The sequence below is a fragment of the Acromyrmex echinatior genome, chromosome 1 (assembly GCF_024713525.1).
Source record: "Acromyrmex echinatior isolate Ae372 chromosome 1, ASM2471352v2, whole genome shotgun sequence".
Taxonomy (NCBI): Eukaryota; Metazoa; Arthropoda; class Insecta; order Hymenoptera; family Formicidae; genus Acromyrmex; species Acromyrmex echinatior.
In genome coordinates, this window is record NC_141852.1 from 6,488,425 (window position 1) to 6,506,282 (window position 17,858).

General features: G+C 39.2%; 1 protein-coding gene across 17 annotated transcripts in view; it reads right to left on the reverse strand.

Annotated features, from left to right (window-relative positions):
* The window catches only part of heph (polypyrimidine tract-binding protein 1 heph), a 532,621-nt gene that overhangs the window by 198,846 nt on the left and 315,917 nt on the right, over window positions 1-17,858 (reverse strand). For 14 of the 17 annotated variants that reach the window (XM_087409801.1, XM_087409779.1, XM_087409827.1 and 11 more), the window contains one exon: window positions 17,017-17,070. The exons of the other annotated variants lie outside the window; for them this stretch is intronic. In XM_087409801.1, coding sequence (XP_087265927.1) covers window positions 17,017-17,070 — 54 coding nt within the window. The remainder of the gene's footprint in view (window positions 1-17,016; window positions 17,071-17,858) is intronic. 17 annotated transcript variants of the gene reach the window in all.

Here is a 17,858-nt window from a genome sequence, read left to right on the forward strand (position 1 = left end):
AATAACTTTTATCTTCCTCGGATGATAAATACCTTCCGCGCAACGAGAGGATTGCAACGTGTAGCAAAATACATGTCTTAAGGGTCGTTTGGTGACCCTTTTGTCGGTTCGAACCTTTCTCTAAATGGAGAACTCGATCCCTCGAATCTAATCTCCATGATCCTCTCCAATCTGCCGCGCGGAAAATCGGGGTTGTGATACCTTGTAAATATAAGACATTCGATAAATGAAGATAGTAAAAAAAAAATAAACAATTTCCTCCTCGTCAGGTTCTGGTAAGAATAACTTTCTTTGGGGAACAATCTATCTTATCAACAATATAATGTATCAGAATAATTATATCACGTCACTTCTATAAGTTCATATTTCATCTATTTCTATTTCTTCCTACGTATCTATTTCTTTCGCGGATATGTGTGATTTATATATACATTTTATTTATACATATTTTTTACCAATGTTAAGTTCGTACTTTGATAATAATTATTGTTTTTCGTTTCCTCTAATACAATGTATTATGTACATGTGTTACGAACATCTATATTTAATGTATAAGCATTCCAAATATGTACTGACACACGATAAAAGATTTATCGTAAACGAGCTGCGCACGGACGAGTATGGATTATAAACTGACGAAAGCTGCTTTACCAATTGGCCGCAAAAATGAATTTTACACGAGACGCTCAGAAATTTCTATTAACTACAGCCAGGCGGATGCGGGGCTGCACAGGAAGTGCACTTTAAGCAGACTTCCGCATTTAATAATAAGGCAACCCTCTGGTCGCGAGAAGGAAACTATAACGGCACTTCTCCAAGAATATTTATATATATATATATCGCTCCCTTTAAAAGTGATACAACTCAACAAATTAAGTTACCCCAGAACAAAAAAATTATTTCTTAACTTGACAGAAAATGGATTAATTAAATAATATTGTTGGCAAAAAGAATATATGCTTGTAACATGATCGAATGTTATTTTGTCATTTTCGTTTTGCAACTCTTAAGGGAAGGTTCTACTTTGGAGGGTTAAAAAATGGACTTTTTTGTTACATTTTTTGCATCTCTAAAGTGTGTAGAATATGTCTGTCAAAAAATTTTGCAATATTCAAAATTTTAAAGCAATTTATGACTTTGTTGAACTAGATCTTGCATTGGTCGAAAATCAAGAGAGTTCAATGATATTGCGCGCAAAACAAGTAAGAATTGAAAGAAAAGGGCAGCAAAATTTGTTCTTCGAACAGGAGAAGAAATTGACTTATAGGTCAGGAATCGCTAAATTAAGTTGCAAAATATTGTTAACAAAAAGTAAATATTGTTATCATAAAGTAAAATTTTTAATGCGTTTTTCTCGAATTCACGTTTTTCAAACTGGCGGAAAAATAGCTTCAACCAATCATTCGATTGACATGAAGTTTTTTCCCTCGTAAAATAGACAATTTTTATGAGGCCATGAATCTAGAAATATCATGAATTTTCCAAAATAACTATTTCTTTGAACAGGTTGAAAATGAAAAAAAGTTCGTGAAAATTGACACTTAATTTCAAATAGTTGCCATTCTATAAATTTTTAAATTTTTCAAATGAAATGAGATTCATGGTTCCACAAATTTAATATATTTTAATAATTTAATTGATTTTTTGTCTCAAATAAACTGTCGACAGTCGAAATTTCCTGTCAATTGGCCACGTACGCGCTGCACGCTCTGATGCATCCGTAGGTTACAACCGCAATTTTCTACATTTCTAAAAATAAAAAAATTTTTTATATATGAAATATAAAAAACATAATGCAAAAAGTATTATTTCGATATCTCTTTCCTTTCCTTATGAAAAAAATTGGTAAAAAATACATCAATTTTGGAGCTTTAGACTAGAACCTCTCCTTAAGGAAGCCATTCTTTTTGAGTTGAGCTTATCTTATAAAATTATAACAAATCTGGAATAATTTATCAAAAATAACATATGTAAATGAAAACATAATCAACAGTTTCTGATCAGGTAAAATGACTAAATTCAAAATAAAACAAACTTTTCTTCTTCAAACTTTAATCACCAAAATTATCTCAACTCAAAATATTCTCTATAGAAAACTTTCCTTTTTATTTAATAAACTCGTTCACAGTGATAACTCAAAATTTTTTTAGTTATATCACTTTTGAAGTAAAGGAGCGATATTATAATTAATAATAATTATGAAATATATTTATAATTGGTGTAATTATATAATTATATTATATTACATTATTACTTATTATAATTATATTTTAATAGTGTATAATTATATATTATTGTATATGTGAATATAAAGTTTATATTGTACATATAAACCTCGTTAATTAAATATTTCAATTTCTCAATTTGTGTATATTCTACGCTCGACATTTCTCGATTAGTATCGCAAACACGTTACTCGCTAAATATATCGAAAAGAGATCAAGAGCAACTTGCATAAGAAGATAAAAAGAGGAGATAATGTTAGTGAGTCCTGAGCGCTCTAATAATATTGGAAAATTATGAAGGACCTAAGGGTTATAAACACCACGAGCTACCTCCAGAGTTGTTCATCGACCTTGATATCCCCCTTTCTTTCCTTCTCCCCATTTCTAGTACTTTCATTTCTCTCTTTCACCCCTCTCTTGTTGACGAGGACAGCGACATAATACGATGCCGAGGTATCCTCGGGGACGCGCTCCAAGTCCTATTTCATTGAACTTCGCCGGAAGTTCGGGGTCTCTGACGATTTGCGAAACTCTCCTCTAGATGCCTATAAACGGATATATTTATTGCCCAGCTACTCAGGAACTCATTCCTTTGGCTAGTCGTCCCGGTCAGTCGATTTACTAAATTAAACCGGGAGTGGATTGCCCGTCACCGATGTACTTTTGATCATTGAAGCGAAAACTCAAAGAATCGTCCACCATCTCTCATCCCCTCTTCGCAAATAAGAATCCACATGCGATTTTTCCACGAAAACGAACATTGCATATGCGAAAACGAAAGTAAATTCGACACGGCTTATCCTCACCAGAATTATCGTCCTGTACAATAAACGCCTTCTATTGTTTCGATCTAAATCCTAGCTTATGTCTTCAGAAATTATAAATATGAATATTCCGAATTATTCTTGCAGCTATTTCTCAACCAGTATTTTTATTATAAATATGAACACAATTCATAAAAATAATTATGAAGATAATTAGGTATATATATATATTCGTTGATTAATATAAAATTATATTTTTTTCATATATATCACAACTGCAGTGACATAAAACCTATTAAAACAAAAAGCACAAATTCCACGTGTATAAATGTAGATATGTGTATTACGTATTTCTACTTCGGATAGACAGATAAACTTTAGAGAAAAAAAGAGAAAGAGAGCACACATGCGTACATACATACGTACGTACACTCATCGCACGTTGGTGAGATTCGGTGGAGCAAAGTTAAAAAAAAAAAAAGAGTACGGCGTTTAAAAAAGCAGATCGGGAAATCGACGGAGCGGGGTCAGAGCGAGGGTATACTGGGCTCTATGTGCGGGGCTTATCCTTTTCCAGGCGATTTACGTGCGAAGTTCGCGTGGAAGGAAGCGAATCGTTTATCACGCGGAGAGCTAATAGATAACACGGCGGTTACGTGTTCGAGCCTCGATCGGCGCCCAGCCGCCCTTCCCTCATCCCCCCTTCCCTCTCTCTCTCTCTTTCTCTCTCGCCCAGTCCCTTCTACCCGCCTCTACACCGCCGTGCCCTCTAACCCCGAGAAATTCACTTTATCTGTCTCGATCGGCGCGCAATACCGCGCAGTTCGATCCTACAATACCGGATTTACTCCGAACTTCGAGATACGATGTACCGGATGTGCGTAACTCTTTCCATGACGCGATCCTTGTCTCGCGAAGCGCACGTGCGCTACATGTTAAGCGTGTTTCTCTTGAAAATGAGAAGTCAAACTACTACTGATGAACCAGAATGTTTCGCGAAGAATATAAACAGAAATTTTGCCGCCATCCAGTCATGTAATAACGGCGAGCGAATAGAGATTAATTCAGATTAAAATCTAGAATACTGTCGAGTAATATTACTATATTGATGCGTGAATTTTACAAGAAAATAGACCAATTTTAATTAATGTAACAAGGGTTTTTCACGTATTTTATACTTTTAAAATAATTATATAATTTGTATTTATAACGCTTATGTATTTATACCGTTTTTAAATACAAATAATCTGATTATTAATTTAAAAAGAAAGAAAGAAAGAGCGCATTATCAAATTCAATTTTGAAATGATATGGTCCAATGGTGTGCCTCGTCATAATACTTAAATAAAATATATACTAACACTACATAATATCACAAAACTATTTAAAAATTGAAATCATTTAATTACACTCCGTTATAAACTGCATTATAAACAATTAAAAACTCTATTATAAACTCAGCAGAAAGTCAAAATTAATTAATACATACACGAAAGAACGACTTTGTTCAAGTACCTAAAAGTTAATCTAAGTACAGATCTAAAAATAATGTTGTTGAACCACAAAAATATTTACGTAAAAATCTCAAGTATAATAAACAATACCTTAAAAAGCTTCGACGTTCCAGTAATCAATTTGAGCATCGTACATAAATATTTTGATATTGATGGTTCAACATATCAACATATCAAATTATTTTTAGATTTATATCTAGCTATATTTTTAAATACTTCAGCAAAATCGCTCTTTACGTGTAAAAAAACCTAAAATAGAATTTTTAAAAGCTTATCTCCGGTCTTAGTTTTTAGCATGGCAAATTGAACCTTCCAATGATCACTGAAGGTATAATTTAGCGTTTATTAGCCTCATTCACTTGTACGTACAAAATATCGTATTCTAAGATTAAAGAAATTCACAACTGAAAAAGGTAATTGTGATTTGGATTGATACGCGTTGAAAGAAATAAAAATTATAATTGTAGCATTTTAATTCGAATTTGGTTTTGCGAAAAAGAAATGCAAACTTGTATGTAAATATGTTATTAGCTACAAGAATAAAAGAATTAAAATCTCATTAGCATTGCGACATAAAACGCATACCTTCTTGCAACACTGAGTGTCGATTCGACTCTCATCAGGAATTTCATTTTATCGGCATCGTCAACAACCCCCAGAAGACAGCAGACTCAAATGGCTTATACATGCGCGGACAAGGGTTATCATCGGATTTTATGTCACGGAAGTGCGGCGCGCCGCGATGAGTAGTAGACTTTACGCAGCGACCGTTTTATGACGTCCTTCTCACGACAATATACCATTTATGGAGCGCATCTGAAGAAGTGCAGTCGTTGTCTCGACGGGGAAAAAAAACCACATGATGACCTTTTCTTGCAGACAGCCGTAAGTACTGTTTCCCCGGCGCGTCTCGCAATTAATCTAACGCGCGTCCTCGTCTTGTTTTTCCTTTTTCTTAAAATGAAATTAATGAGGATTTACTCTGAACGATGCAAAAGAAGAATAGAAAACCACTTTTGTACAGTAAATTTAATTTTGCTAAGATACATATATATTAGGTCATTTAAAAAGTATCCGCGGTTTTTTGTTCAATTTTTGAATGAAAAAACCGCGGATACTCTTTAAATGACCCAATATATATACATATCTTAGTAAAATTAAATTTTCTAAAATTAGGTTTTCTATACACATAAATATAGTAAAAAATATTATAGTATTTCTGATTCATAGTTTAGTCGCAATACATTAATGCGAAATGCGTAATAATTTATGTTAATTTGCATTAAAAGGAGAAAAGCTGTATTGCAGAAATAATTCACACTACTGTGAAATTATTTACAAAAGTAATGAATTAAATATTGATGCTTTATGTCGCAAAGAAAAAAGCATTAATCGATGTTCCGCGTGTTCCTTGTAAAAAAGTATCGAAACAATAATCGTAAATCACAATTAATTTACAAGAGAGAAAACCGAATGAACTATCAGGTGTGAGAAGTGCACTTGGAGCATTTCGAGCGAGTGTAACGGGTGTAATAGACCGTGCTCGTGGTTTTACGTGGAAAAGCGAGCCGGAGTAGAAGGATGAGGAAAGGGGAGGGATGAGCTATTTTCACGCATCACAGAGATGGTAATTGAGTCGTGCTCCTCGAAAGATCGAGTCATCCTCCACTCACTGAGGAGACATTGAAGGAGATTCAAGGTAACACACGTGCACACATACGAGGTGCCGGTAGAAATGTCGATACGAAAACCAGGTTTAGAGTTAAGTCTTTCGTTAAATTGGAGACCAGCGCTCTCTCTCTCTCTCTCTCTCTCTTTCTGGCAAAATGCAATTGCAAAACTTTGGCAGCATCTTCAAAGTTTTAACATCGCAGACGTAGTACTTCTTTTTGTCTCGGAATTTTAATTATTGTCTAATTCATACTGAAATTGACTCTCAATCTGTTTTCGCATATGACGCTTCTTTAATTTAACCCTCATATATTTTAAAAAGAAAATTTTTCCCCAAGTAATTCCAAAAACAGTTTTATTAATACTTTTCAGTACTACCACCGAGTACTTTCATTATCTGCTTCTATGTTCGTGAATGTACGATACTTATATATACGACAGCACCCGATTTCCACTTTTCGCTTCCGACGCTTCCAATGTACTTCCGATGCCAACGAACGAATGGTATTTCCGTGCTGTGAATCGCGCGGAATCTATTTTCGCGACGGAATGACGTATTCGCGGCTGAACCGCTCAATGACGGCGAAAGCCGGTGCGCGAGTAAAAGTAATCTATCATAGCGACATTTCTGCCTCCAAGATATTCCAACGAGGGTGGCAAACTTAGGCTGAACGATTCGGGCACGCATAAGTGCAAATATTAATTTTTTTAAATTGAAGAAAAGTATTATAATCGTTGATAAACATTTGGTTTCCCACATTTTTTAGCATCGGAAAGAAAAAGATTTAGATTATTCGTAAAAGTTTATCGTTTTTTTTATTTCAAAAAAAATTGAAAATTATTTGAAAAGCAAAGATATAAATGCTTCAATATTTCAAGAAATTTTTTTTCACACATCTCAAAGTTATAAATGTAATATGTAAGTGTGTGCGAGAGCGAACCAGAGCGAGAGCGCTGATCGTGAAATTTTTAAAGTGATGCGGCGTTTGTCTTACTGTCTTTCTCGCTAGTTTAAATCCGGCTCGAAGGACCAAAAAATGTGCGAGAGCGCACCGCGCTGACAGATTCGAGTGAGAAAACGGCACAAGGTTGATATGATGCACGACAGTGAAGAGAACTCCGTTTCATTTAATTTAACAAAAGAATTTCTTTAATGTATTCAGTTACAAAGTCAAAAGATATAATTAATTAAAGATCAGATTAACAGAATATTAAATGCGGTCACCTTTTCCAAATTGAGCTTGGAATCGCGGTGATGGAAAATCTCGGCGATTTTCCTCGAAGCTTCTCGAAAGATTCGGTTATAGCGATTTCACTAAACGGTTAGCACGGCGATTTTACGAAGCGCGACTATGACTCTAAGAACTCTAAGAACTTTTTGGAAGTAAAGGAGAAGGACGGCGAGATCGAGGCATTTATTGCTTTCGATCTGAGCTTTCCCTTTTGGGAAAAATCCAATAAAAATTTGCCACAATCGTAATTATTACGTGGCATTAGGTGTACAAAATTGATTGGCGCTTTGGATTCTTTTCTAGCGACGTTCAACGTAACAGTCATGCGCGACAGAAAATCCGTGCGTGGGATTGGTGACAGCGCGTGACGTATTCGTCGGAGCGCGGCGCTCGCGTGCGCGAATTGAATTGTTCTAGAACCTTCGATTGTCCGTTGCCGGTAACGACAACTTGTTTGCGTGTAACGAATTGTTTTCAAAAGGAACAAAGAACGACGAATTTGATGATTTTAACGAAGATTAAAATCATGTTTGAGATGAAATCACGAGCTCAATTTGTGCATGCGTTCAATGACAATTAATGTCGATCGACTGAAAGAATTCTTGCTTTTCTTTCGAATTACCGATCTCGAACATCCCGCCCGCCTCGTCATCTCCGTGACGATATGTGTATAAGGTTACGTATAGAGATTACAAAAACTGTAAACGCGAAAACATAACAAGCGATACAATACAATGAATTCGTGGAAGAACTTGAACCGTAAACGAGAGTTGTATGACAGATAACATTGACAAAAAATGATTCACGAAAATACACGCGATCAATTCAAGCTCTTCTTTACATTTGATGCATTTGCGTGCGAGATAAACGCGTTAGCCTCGTCTGGCAATAAAACTAATTTGATCAAAGGACGAATTAATTCGGATGAGACGGTTTTGACTGTGACCACTCGCACTACGCTGTCGTCCCCAGGATGTAGTTGCGTGATCCGTGCCAGTGGCCACTTATTTGGCGGCGAGAGCTCGGAGCGAATGATGCATAGCGATCCAAGGCGTGGTGGCAAAGCATCCTTGGTCCATTTCGGTCTGGTAGCCAGAGTATTTAAGTACTCGCGTGACGAGGAGGCTCGGAGCATCTCACGAAGTTGCCGGTCGGCGCCCGAAAAATTGGTGCCGCACTCGGAGTAGATGTCCGTGCACAGTCCTCGGCGAGATGTAAATCGACGGAGAGCAGTCTGAAAGGCGTTGGTGGTGTCAGCTGAAACAGCCTCGAGAGGAACGGCCTTGGAGCTAAAACAGATAAAGACAGCGATGAACGCCCTGTGAGCGCTGTGCCCACGCCCTTTGCTCGTCCTGATGAAGATAGGCTCGACGTAGTCGCTGCCCACGTGAAGAAATGGTCGTGCGGGAGTCACTCTTCCTGGAGGAAGGTTTCCCATCTTTGGTTGCGGAGTGGCAGCCCTCCACCGTGTGCATGTCACGCACTGATGCAGCCATCGCTTGACCACTGCTTGGACTTGTGGAATCCAGCGGGAGACGTGACCTCGAATTCCGTGGAGCGTGACCTTGGATTCGGACCACAAGATCACTGGCGTTGCAACTAGTTTTAGCACAGAGCGCGTGTGCACGAGTACACTTGACAGTACGGTGGCGGCGCAGAGTTCAAGTCGCGGGAGAGAAACAGGTTTGATCGGCGCGACCTTGCTTTTGGCTGTCAACAATAGAGTCTTCGTTTGGTGGTTTGCGGTGATGCGGAGATACTTCACAGCGGCGTAACCTCTTTCGGATGCGTCTGCGAAGTCGTGCAATTCGAATTGAGAGCTCGTGTCGCCGGTGCCGAGCCAGCGGCCGACTCTGAGCTTCTCAAGCAATGGAAGTTCTTCCCAGAGCCGCTTCCACTTTCCAGCGATGGTTGACGGCAATGGTGTGTCCCACTCTAGCTGCTGCAGCCAGGCCGACTGCATGAGAATTTTTGCTTGAATGGTCACTGGAGCCAGCCATCCGAGCGGGTCGAAGAATCGAGCGGTCTCCGACAGCAGACTTCTTCTGGTGAACGCGACGACGGTGCGAGGAGGAACAGAGAAGGCGAGTTCGTCCCTGGTTGGATACCAGCGCAATCCCAGCGTTGAGTGGTTCTCTAGTTCCCACGACCTCGAGTCTCTGGTGAGACTGTACTCAGACGGAATGTCGCGAAGAAGCTCCTGGCAGTTGGCGGCCCACTTTCGGAGAGAGAACCTGCCCGCCGTGCAGAGGTTGCGGAGCTCTTCTTGGAGAGCGATAGCGTCGTCCTTTTCAGGCGCTCCGGTTGCGACATCGTCGACGCAGCAGTCGGGTCGTAACGGATTTGCGCCTCGAGGGAAACGTGGTCCATCGTCATCGGCGAGTTGACCATCGGCGTGATCGGCGGTTGAGCGGTGCACAAGGTTGGCTGACTCATGATCTGAGGTGCACTGAGGCGAGTGGCGCTGTGCTGAGTTGGTTACTTGGTCGCAACCTCCCGATAAGATCCAGCCGAGCTGTGTCCTTTGAACGATAGGCGCTTGGGGGCCTCCCTTGCGGAGACCACCCTCGAGAATGATTGAGCATACCTCCGCTCCAAAAGGTTGCTCAATCGAGTCGTTCGCTGCGTAGTCCGGATCAACCAATTGGAGCCCCTTTAGATGTGGCCCCTCCATTCTGATCCTGGCGTGAGAGCCGTGGTAAAGCGAAAGACGTGGCGGAATAAAGGCTCCGACTTTGAAGTCGGTCCCTGTGGTTAACGAGGTCACCTTGAGAGTCATCTTTCCCCTGCTGGGCCCGGAGCTTTTGCCGTTGATGCCGATGACTTCGATTGCGGATCGAGAGCGTGGCAAGCGTAGGCGCTGGACCAGAGCCTCGGATTTTAATGAGGTTTCCGAACCTTGGTCGATGAGCCCGCGTGTGGTATGCTGATTGCCGTGACGATCAGCGACGGAAACTCGCGCAGTTGCGAGCAAGGTAGCCTTGTGGTCGTCGTCGCGGCGCACCGCCGACAGTGAGCTGACCTCGTGAGGTTTCGATGAAACGTACGCGTCGTGTAACATTGAGTGGTGACGAGACTGGCACGTAGCACACGTCCTCGTCGACTGGCACTTCGCGAATTTATGAGAGCCGAGACAGTTGAAGCACAGCTTGTGAGTTTTGGCGACGGCCTTGCGGTCGGCCGCGGATTTTTTCTTGAATTCTTCACACATCATCACGTGGTGCTTACCCTTGCATAGGACGCATTGGAAAGACTCGGTGTGTTTCTTGACGTGATGCGACTTGGCGGATCGCGACGGGTTGTCGGAGACCTTGAGCGATTTTGGTTTGGCGGCTTTGAGAGTTAGCGTTCTCCTTGTGATAAAGTCCAGCAACGTGTCATGGTTTGGCAAGTCCGTGGAATTGCTCACAAACGATCGGAATTTTAAGCGCGGCAGCGCCGACTTGGTAGAACAATCGGTTCCCGGTTCACTTGGAGGAGCTGTACTCGAATTTTCAGCTTTGAGCTTTGCCAGGTACTCGCTCAGCAGGCCGCGCAGCTGCACGTACGTGTTTTCGGCGGAATCGACGAATTGAGACGTGTTGTACTCACTCTGTTTGAAGGCTTCCTTGTAATGTGCTCGAATAAGTTTGTGGTGCCTTTCGAAGTCCGCCCACATCTTGTCGAGAAGCGTCGAGCGGATTTCGACAGCGCGGAGGGTGATGTTGGCCGTCTCCATTTTCTTCAAATTGGTTATTGACCTGGCCATGCGATCATGGATGCGGCGCTGGGAGCTCAGCAAGACGTTTATTTCGTCACTCATGATTTCACTTGCGAATTTTTCTCTCTCTGATTTTCTTGATGATGCGCGCACTGGACGCGATGCACTCGACACTGCGGATGCCGGCGAAAATCCGGCTCGAAGGACCAAAAAATGTGCGAGAGCGAACCAGAGCGAGAGCGCTGATCGTGAAATTTTTAAAGTGATGCGGCGTTTGTCTTACTGTCTTTCTCGCTAGTTTAAATCCGGCTCGAAGGACCAAAAAATGTGCGAGAGCGCACCGCGCTGACAGATTCGAGTGAGAAAACGGCACAAGGTTGATATGATGCACGACAGTGAAGAGAACTCCGTTTCATTTAATTTAACAAAAGAATTTCTTTAATGTATTCAGTTACAAAGTCAAAAGATATAATTAATTAAAGATCAGATTAACAGAATATTAAATGCGGTCACCTTTTCCAAATTGAGCTTGGAATCGCGGTGATGGAAAATCTCGGCGATTTTCCTCGAAGCTTCTCGAAAGATTCGGTTATAGCGATTTCACTAAACGGTTAGCACGGCGATTTTACGAAGCGCGACTATGACTCTAAGAACTCTAAGAACTTTTTGGAAGTAAAGGAGAAGGACGGCGAGATCGAGGCATTTATTGCTTTCGATCTGAGCTTTCCCTTTTGGGAAAAATCCAATAAAAATTTGCCACAATCGTAATTATTACGTGGCATTAGGTGTACAAAATTGATTGGCGCTTTGGATTCTTTTCTAGCGACGTTCAACGTAACAGTCATGCGCGACAGAAAATCCGTGCGTGGGATTGGTGACAGCGCGTGACGTATTCGTCGGAGCGCGGCGCTCGCGTGCGCGAATTGAATTGTTCTAGAACCTTCGATTGTCCGTTGCCGGTAACGACAACTTGTTTGCGTGTAACGAATTGTTTTCAAAAGGAACAAAGAACGACGAATTTGATGATTTTAACGAAGATTAAAATCATGTTTGAGATGAAATCACGAGCTCAATTTGTGCATGCGTTCAATGACAATTAATGTCGATCGACTGAAAGAATTCTTGCTTTTCTTTCGAATTACCGATCTCGAACAAAGTGCTTTATATTTTTAATGCCATTAATGTAGACAAAACAATGATCGAGATAAGCCGAAAGCTATAAATAAAATAAAATTCATATCGGCTTGGTTATCATTCCGAAATGAAACTGCGAAATGAGTAGTGATCAAGACATCTCTAGTCAAGAAGCTTCAACTAGACCTTTTGTCTAATGCAAATTTAAATAAGTTATTTTGCGATTTTTTTTATGTGTATTTTCTTTTTTTAACATAACATTTATAACAAAAATAAGATAGATAAGAATAAAACAATTTAAACATATTTATTCTGAATTTTCCGAACCAAAGTAAGCACAGTAAGACACTTTTGATTAAAATACGTGTTCTTTAAACAAATCTAATGCATCATATTTAATTTTCTTCGAATAAATTCTCACGTTGTAAGAAATTACTTATAATAAAGATAAAAGTTCGAATTTATTATAAAATAATGAAACTACATATATATTTATATATAAAGGCTAGTTACAATCTAAATGTAAAACTGACAATATTATGGTATTTTCTCAGTCCTTTAAAGTCACTCACATGCTGGTAGTAGCGAGTTGGTTAAAGGGTTATAGGCCGGAAGTGTCAAGCCGAGGATTCGCGGAGAAACGGTTTTCACGTTACGTCACGTTCTCGGAAATTTGCCGTCCAGAAAATCGCAAGGGCGAGAAACCGCCATGCTCCGCGTACGCTTTGATGTCCTGGCGAATAACGTAAGCTCGTGACACAAAGGCGAAAGCCCCGAGAGAAGAAGGTCTTGGGCTTCACAGAGGAAACACTTCGCGAAGAGGCGTTTTCACGCAGGAAATCGTCCGAAGATGAGAGAGAAACAGTCATTCTGCGACATATATGGGACCAGATATGAATTTTAAGTGGTGCAGAGGTTACCCGGTGAATATTTCATCAGAATATTGTGCAAGCATATCGCTGTCAACTGGAAACATTAATTCAGATTACTCACGATCGAATCCCGATTTTAACCAGTATTATTAATGATTCATATTAGCGAATAATTACTATTAGTATGCTAAATTTGAGGTGTTAATCCCTTCATTTGTAATATGCACTGAAATATGTATCATTATCACTATGATCAATTTCACGGATTCCGTATTTACTTAGTTTGTGAAAAATATAGGGAAAGATGGATTTGCTGAAGCAAATTTAAAAATTTAGCTAAATATCACAAATCTGAAAATACAATAATTTTATTGAACTAATAAAATAATTACATAGAAGACACTAAAGCTTACTAAAATATCCAAACTTTTGCAGCATTGCTCATTATTGTTTGAGAGCTTCCCACATAATTATTATAGTTTAACAAAATTATTTTCAGATCCGTATATACCTATTTTTCAATACTTTAGCAAACTTGTTCTATCTCCGCGCACAGACTTTTCTCTCTTTAAGTACATCTCTTGAAATATGCAGCACAGAATCAATGATACAAAATATGATGGCATTAACAAAATGGGACAAGAAAATATTCATGAGCGGATACAAGACGCGTGAAAGCGCAGCGCCGGAGGTAAAAGACGCTCGGAGTTTCCTCGCGAAACACGGAGGAGGAACTTCCGGTAATGAGATGGGGAAAAGAGCGGATCCCGTAACGAGGAAATAAATGCTAATGGTCAGCTTGTTCGTCGGCATGCCGGGAGCGTGTCGCGCTCTAACGATACCTGGAGGCTTGTACGCTGATAAGACCCGTTGCCCCTGCAGGTTTACGCGCGGAATAAAGATAAGCCAATGCGTCATAAGATTTGCCAATGCGGGTCATAAGTCGGAGCACGCCGCATTTTGAAACAATCGCGATCGTTAAGTCCATTGTGCAATGTACCGTGTACACAGTGATACGGTAAAAACCGTATGAAACCGTCTGGAACGAGACGGATCTCAGAAGCATTATTATTAGGAGCTTCTGAATGCTAAAAATGCTGAGCCAGTCGCTCATCCGACGGCGCATTTCGGTTTACAGTCACTTTTTGTATCCCTGTACTATATTCTCTTTCGGATCATGCTTTCGAATCAGCGTCCGTGACGCATGAGAGAAGTTGATTCGTTCGAATAAAACGCAGTATAAAGAACTGAACGATCGAACCCTTTTATGATCGCGCGCACGATTGAAAGCGACGCGCGACGGCAATCGATGCGTGGTTAATAACAAATCCTGCCGTAACATTCGACTCGAAATAAAAGCGGTCCATTCTATTTCCCTTTCAATTTGTTGTTGTTCAAACATGCATAAACATTACGCCAGAGCGGACGAAGGATCCATGGCAATATTTACACGTGTTGGTAAAGTATTTCATTGTAACAAATACAGAAAATACTATCAAAAAATAGAGAGAGAGAGAGAGAGAGAGAAAAAAGAGGGAAGGAAGGGAAAGGAACAAAAGGGAAAAACGAAACAGAGAGGGAAGTAAGAAAAAAATTCGCATTGGCGCATCTATTTCGAAGTATCGAAGAAGCAGATAGAAAAGAAAGAGAGAAATTCACACATCATCAGAAAACCTTTTCATTCTAATATTATTAACGTGAATTCCATGCAGTTTGTTTGACGTGTACGTCATATTTCCGTAAAAATATTTCCGTCCGTTCCAAGCCTGTTTCAACCACCTTGCGACGCTCTTTCGTGCGTTACGTGTTCCCATGTAACATCCCTGACGACTGAACTGACAATATACTAACACATTCGTCACTGTCGACCACGAGACGTCTCTTATTTCACGCCGGTAAGGACAGCCAGAAACGACGGTAAATAGGTAGACAGGCAATCGAATAGGGGATCTCGATTTTTCTCCCAGAAGCAGCTAGTAGTTATAGTCATCTCATGGTGCATCATTATCGTGTCACGAGTTTTTTATCACTGGGCCTAGTTTAATTCTTAAAAAGCCTTCTAACAAAGAAACTTAAAAAGATTTTATTTTTTAAAGGGTTTTGGGATTGTGCGCTGAATTCAATTCTGGCCGCAAAACACTAAGATTGAAATTTCAAAAAAATAATCTGATTATCATAAAACCTCTCTCTCTCTCAATTTTAGAATTTGTTGGCGTCGTTGAGTTTACTCTGAAAATGTCGAATTTCAAAAGGATAGTAACCTTCAATGAAGGAGAATGAGGTGTCACAGAGCTCATAATCAGAGTTTAAAAAACAATCATCTAGCACTGAGCTACGAGCTAAATAAACCGAGACCGAAAACTTAATGTTATTATATTCGCAATGAAAATTCCTTAAACTCGAGATTTATGGTAATCAGATTTTTTAAAATTCTGTTCATCATATTGGATCCAACAGGCTGAATTGTTTACCTCAAATTTGAATAAAGCATTATCAAATTAACCCACAGACCAAATTTCATGAAAATTGAGCAAGCAGTTTACAAAATAAAAGACGATATCCAAAACGGGGTCATCCACAAAGAGATTAATCAACCGCAGTACAGTTCTTGCGCAATGTTTGCCGATTTTTTTGTAAGAGTAGTCTTTACTTTCTTCACGGATGTTCCACGAAATATTAATAGACGTTCAGACTTATTCGAAATTGTCATGCGAAATTCACGGTAGATATAAAAGCTAATGAGTCCACTTGCAGTATAACTGAAACTGCATCCGCAATGTGCATTCGTGCGGTTAAAAATGCCTAAGAACGAGCCTCAAACGTGACACTCTACCGCCGTTTTATTTTCACTCAACGACCATCTTTAGATCTTAGAGATCTATATTTCCAGGCCGAAGCAAAATGGGAGCAGATCTTTGCTAGCTGTTTGCACACGGTTGTTTCCATAAAAGTTTAATTAATTAAGCCGTCGCGTCGTATTTGATTAACGCCGTGGGATCTTCCGCGTTTCACGAAAATTGCACGAGTACACAAGTGACGATTCATCGTGTTAGCGTTGGAAGCGTGCTTAATAAAAGCATCATGACATCAATGGATTAATGCAGTGAGCTATAGTTACGATACATTGACGCATTAGATCAGCTTAATATACCAGACTGCATGAGCGATGGAAAACATTGGCATTGACTAACTGTTATTTTCAATACGTAAAACATCGACGCCAATATTTATTATCACGCTAAAATGATTGATTCACGTGTGATTATATGTCCCAACAGAATTGCCATTTATATTTAATGTAGTAAAGAGCTGCACGACCGAATCCACGTCAAATTTACTAAATTACGAAATTTATGTTGCACATACAACATGCTAGTCAGATTTTATAAAGCGATGCACATATTTCACGATAATTAATGCCGTAAATTACAAGATAATTGCAAAGTTCAAATTACGAGGATAATAGAAGAGGATAACGTGACACACGATAGAAGCACATCTAATTAACATTTGTCTATGTATTATTTTGAAATAAAGTGCAATAAAACATAATCTCCTATCTGTCCGTCTTGTCTATTAATCATGACGGCTTACGAAAGGCATTTTTCCGATGATATAATGAAATAATAAAGGAAACGAGTTAATTTTCTACGGTAATTTTTGTCAGGCAGCGAGATTATTAGGAGGAGTAAGCTGACACATATTAAACCAAATGCCGCTTAGCAGCAGCCCGTGCGATAGTCGAGATGTATCGCGACGTTAATTAAGACGGATGTGTGCCTGCGAGATATTAGGACCTCTTCCCATATCCTTCACGAACCACATCGTCCCGGGAAAGAGCCTTTCGGCGGAAGTAGAGGTAATACGCGGATAAAGTGACGATGTACATTGCTTTGTGGCTTACCATCGTCAGGGACGCGCCCGTCCCGCGTGCGTACTGGAATTCCTGGACACTCACCTGGAAACAAAAGAAAAAGGCAGAGGGTTAATAATGTCACATGATTCAAAATGTTTATCTAGAATAAGTGATAAGTGATCGAGAATATGGTGGTCATGCGGTGGTAAATTATATTGTATACTGAGAAAAATTGATGTCTAGTTAGAAATTTTTAGACACTTTAACAAAAATATTTTTTTGTGTCTACGTATTTCAATGTTTATATAAAAAGTTATTATATTAAATTTTTTCCCGACGTACGCACAACGGAAAAAGAGTCCGGTTGCATTAATTGGAATTCTAGTTGAAAATGAACAAGCTTGAAGATTCTAATTATATAAATCAGAATTCTGTTTATCTCAACTAGAATTTAATTACAATATATTCAACCAGAAAATTATGACATGTCTATTTTCAACTAATTACAATTAATGCAACTAGACTCTTTTTCCAGTGTACGTCAGAAAGAAATTTAAAAACTTTTTATTCAAACGTTAGAATATCCATACATTTATGAAAAAAATGGTTTTATTAAAGTATCTAAAAATTTAATTACATACAAGTCTGAAAATAATTTTAATACACTATCAAAATTATGAGGAATGTTTAAACGTTGATGACACAATGCGAAAAGTTTTCCAAATATTCTCGCAATTTAATATTCTAGCAATCAGTTTGAGTGTTCTTCATAATTATTTCGAAAATCCGAAAAAAAAAAAACAAATCATTTTCACGCTTGTAGCTAGCTAAATTTTTAAATAAGCAAAATCGTTTCTTTCGCGTAAAAATACAAAGATGAAAAAGTACTA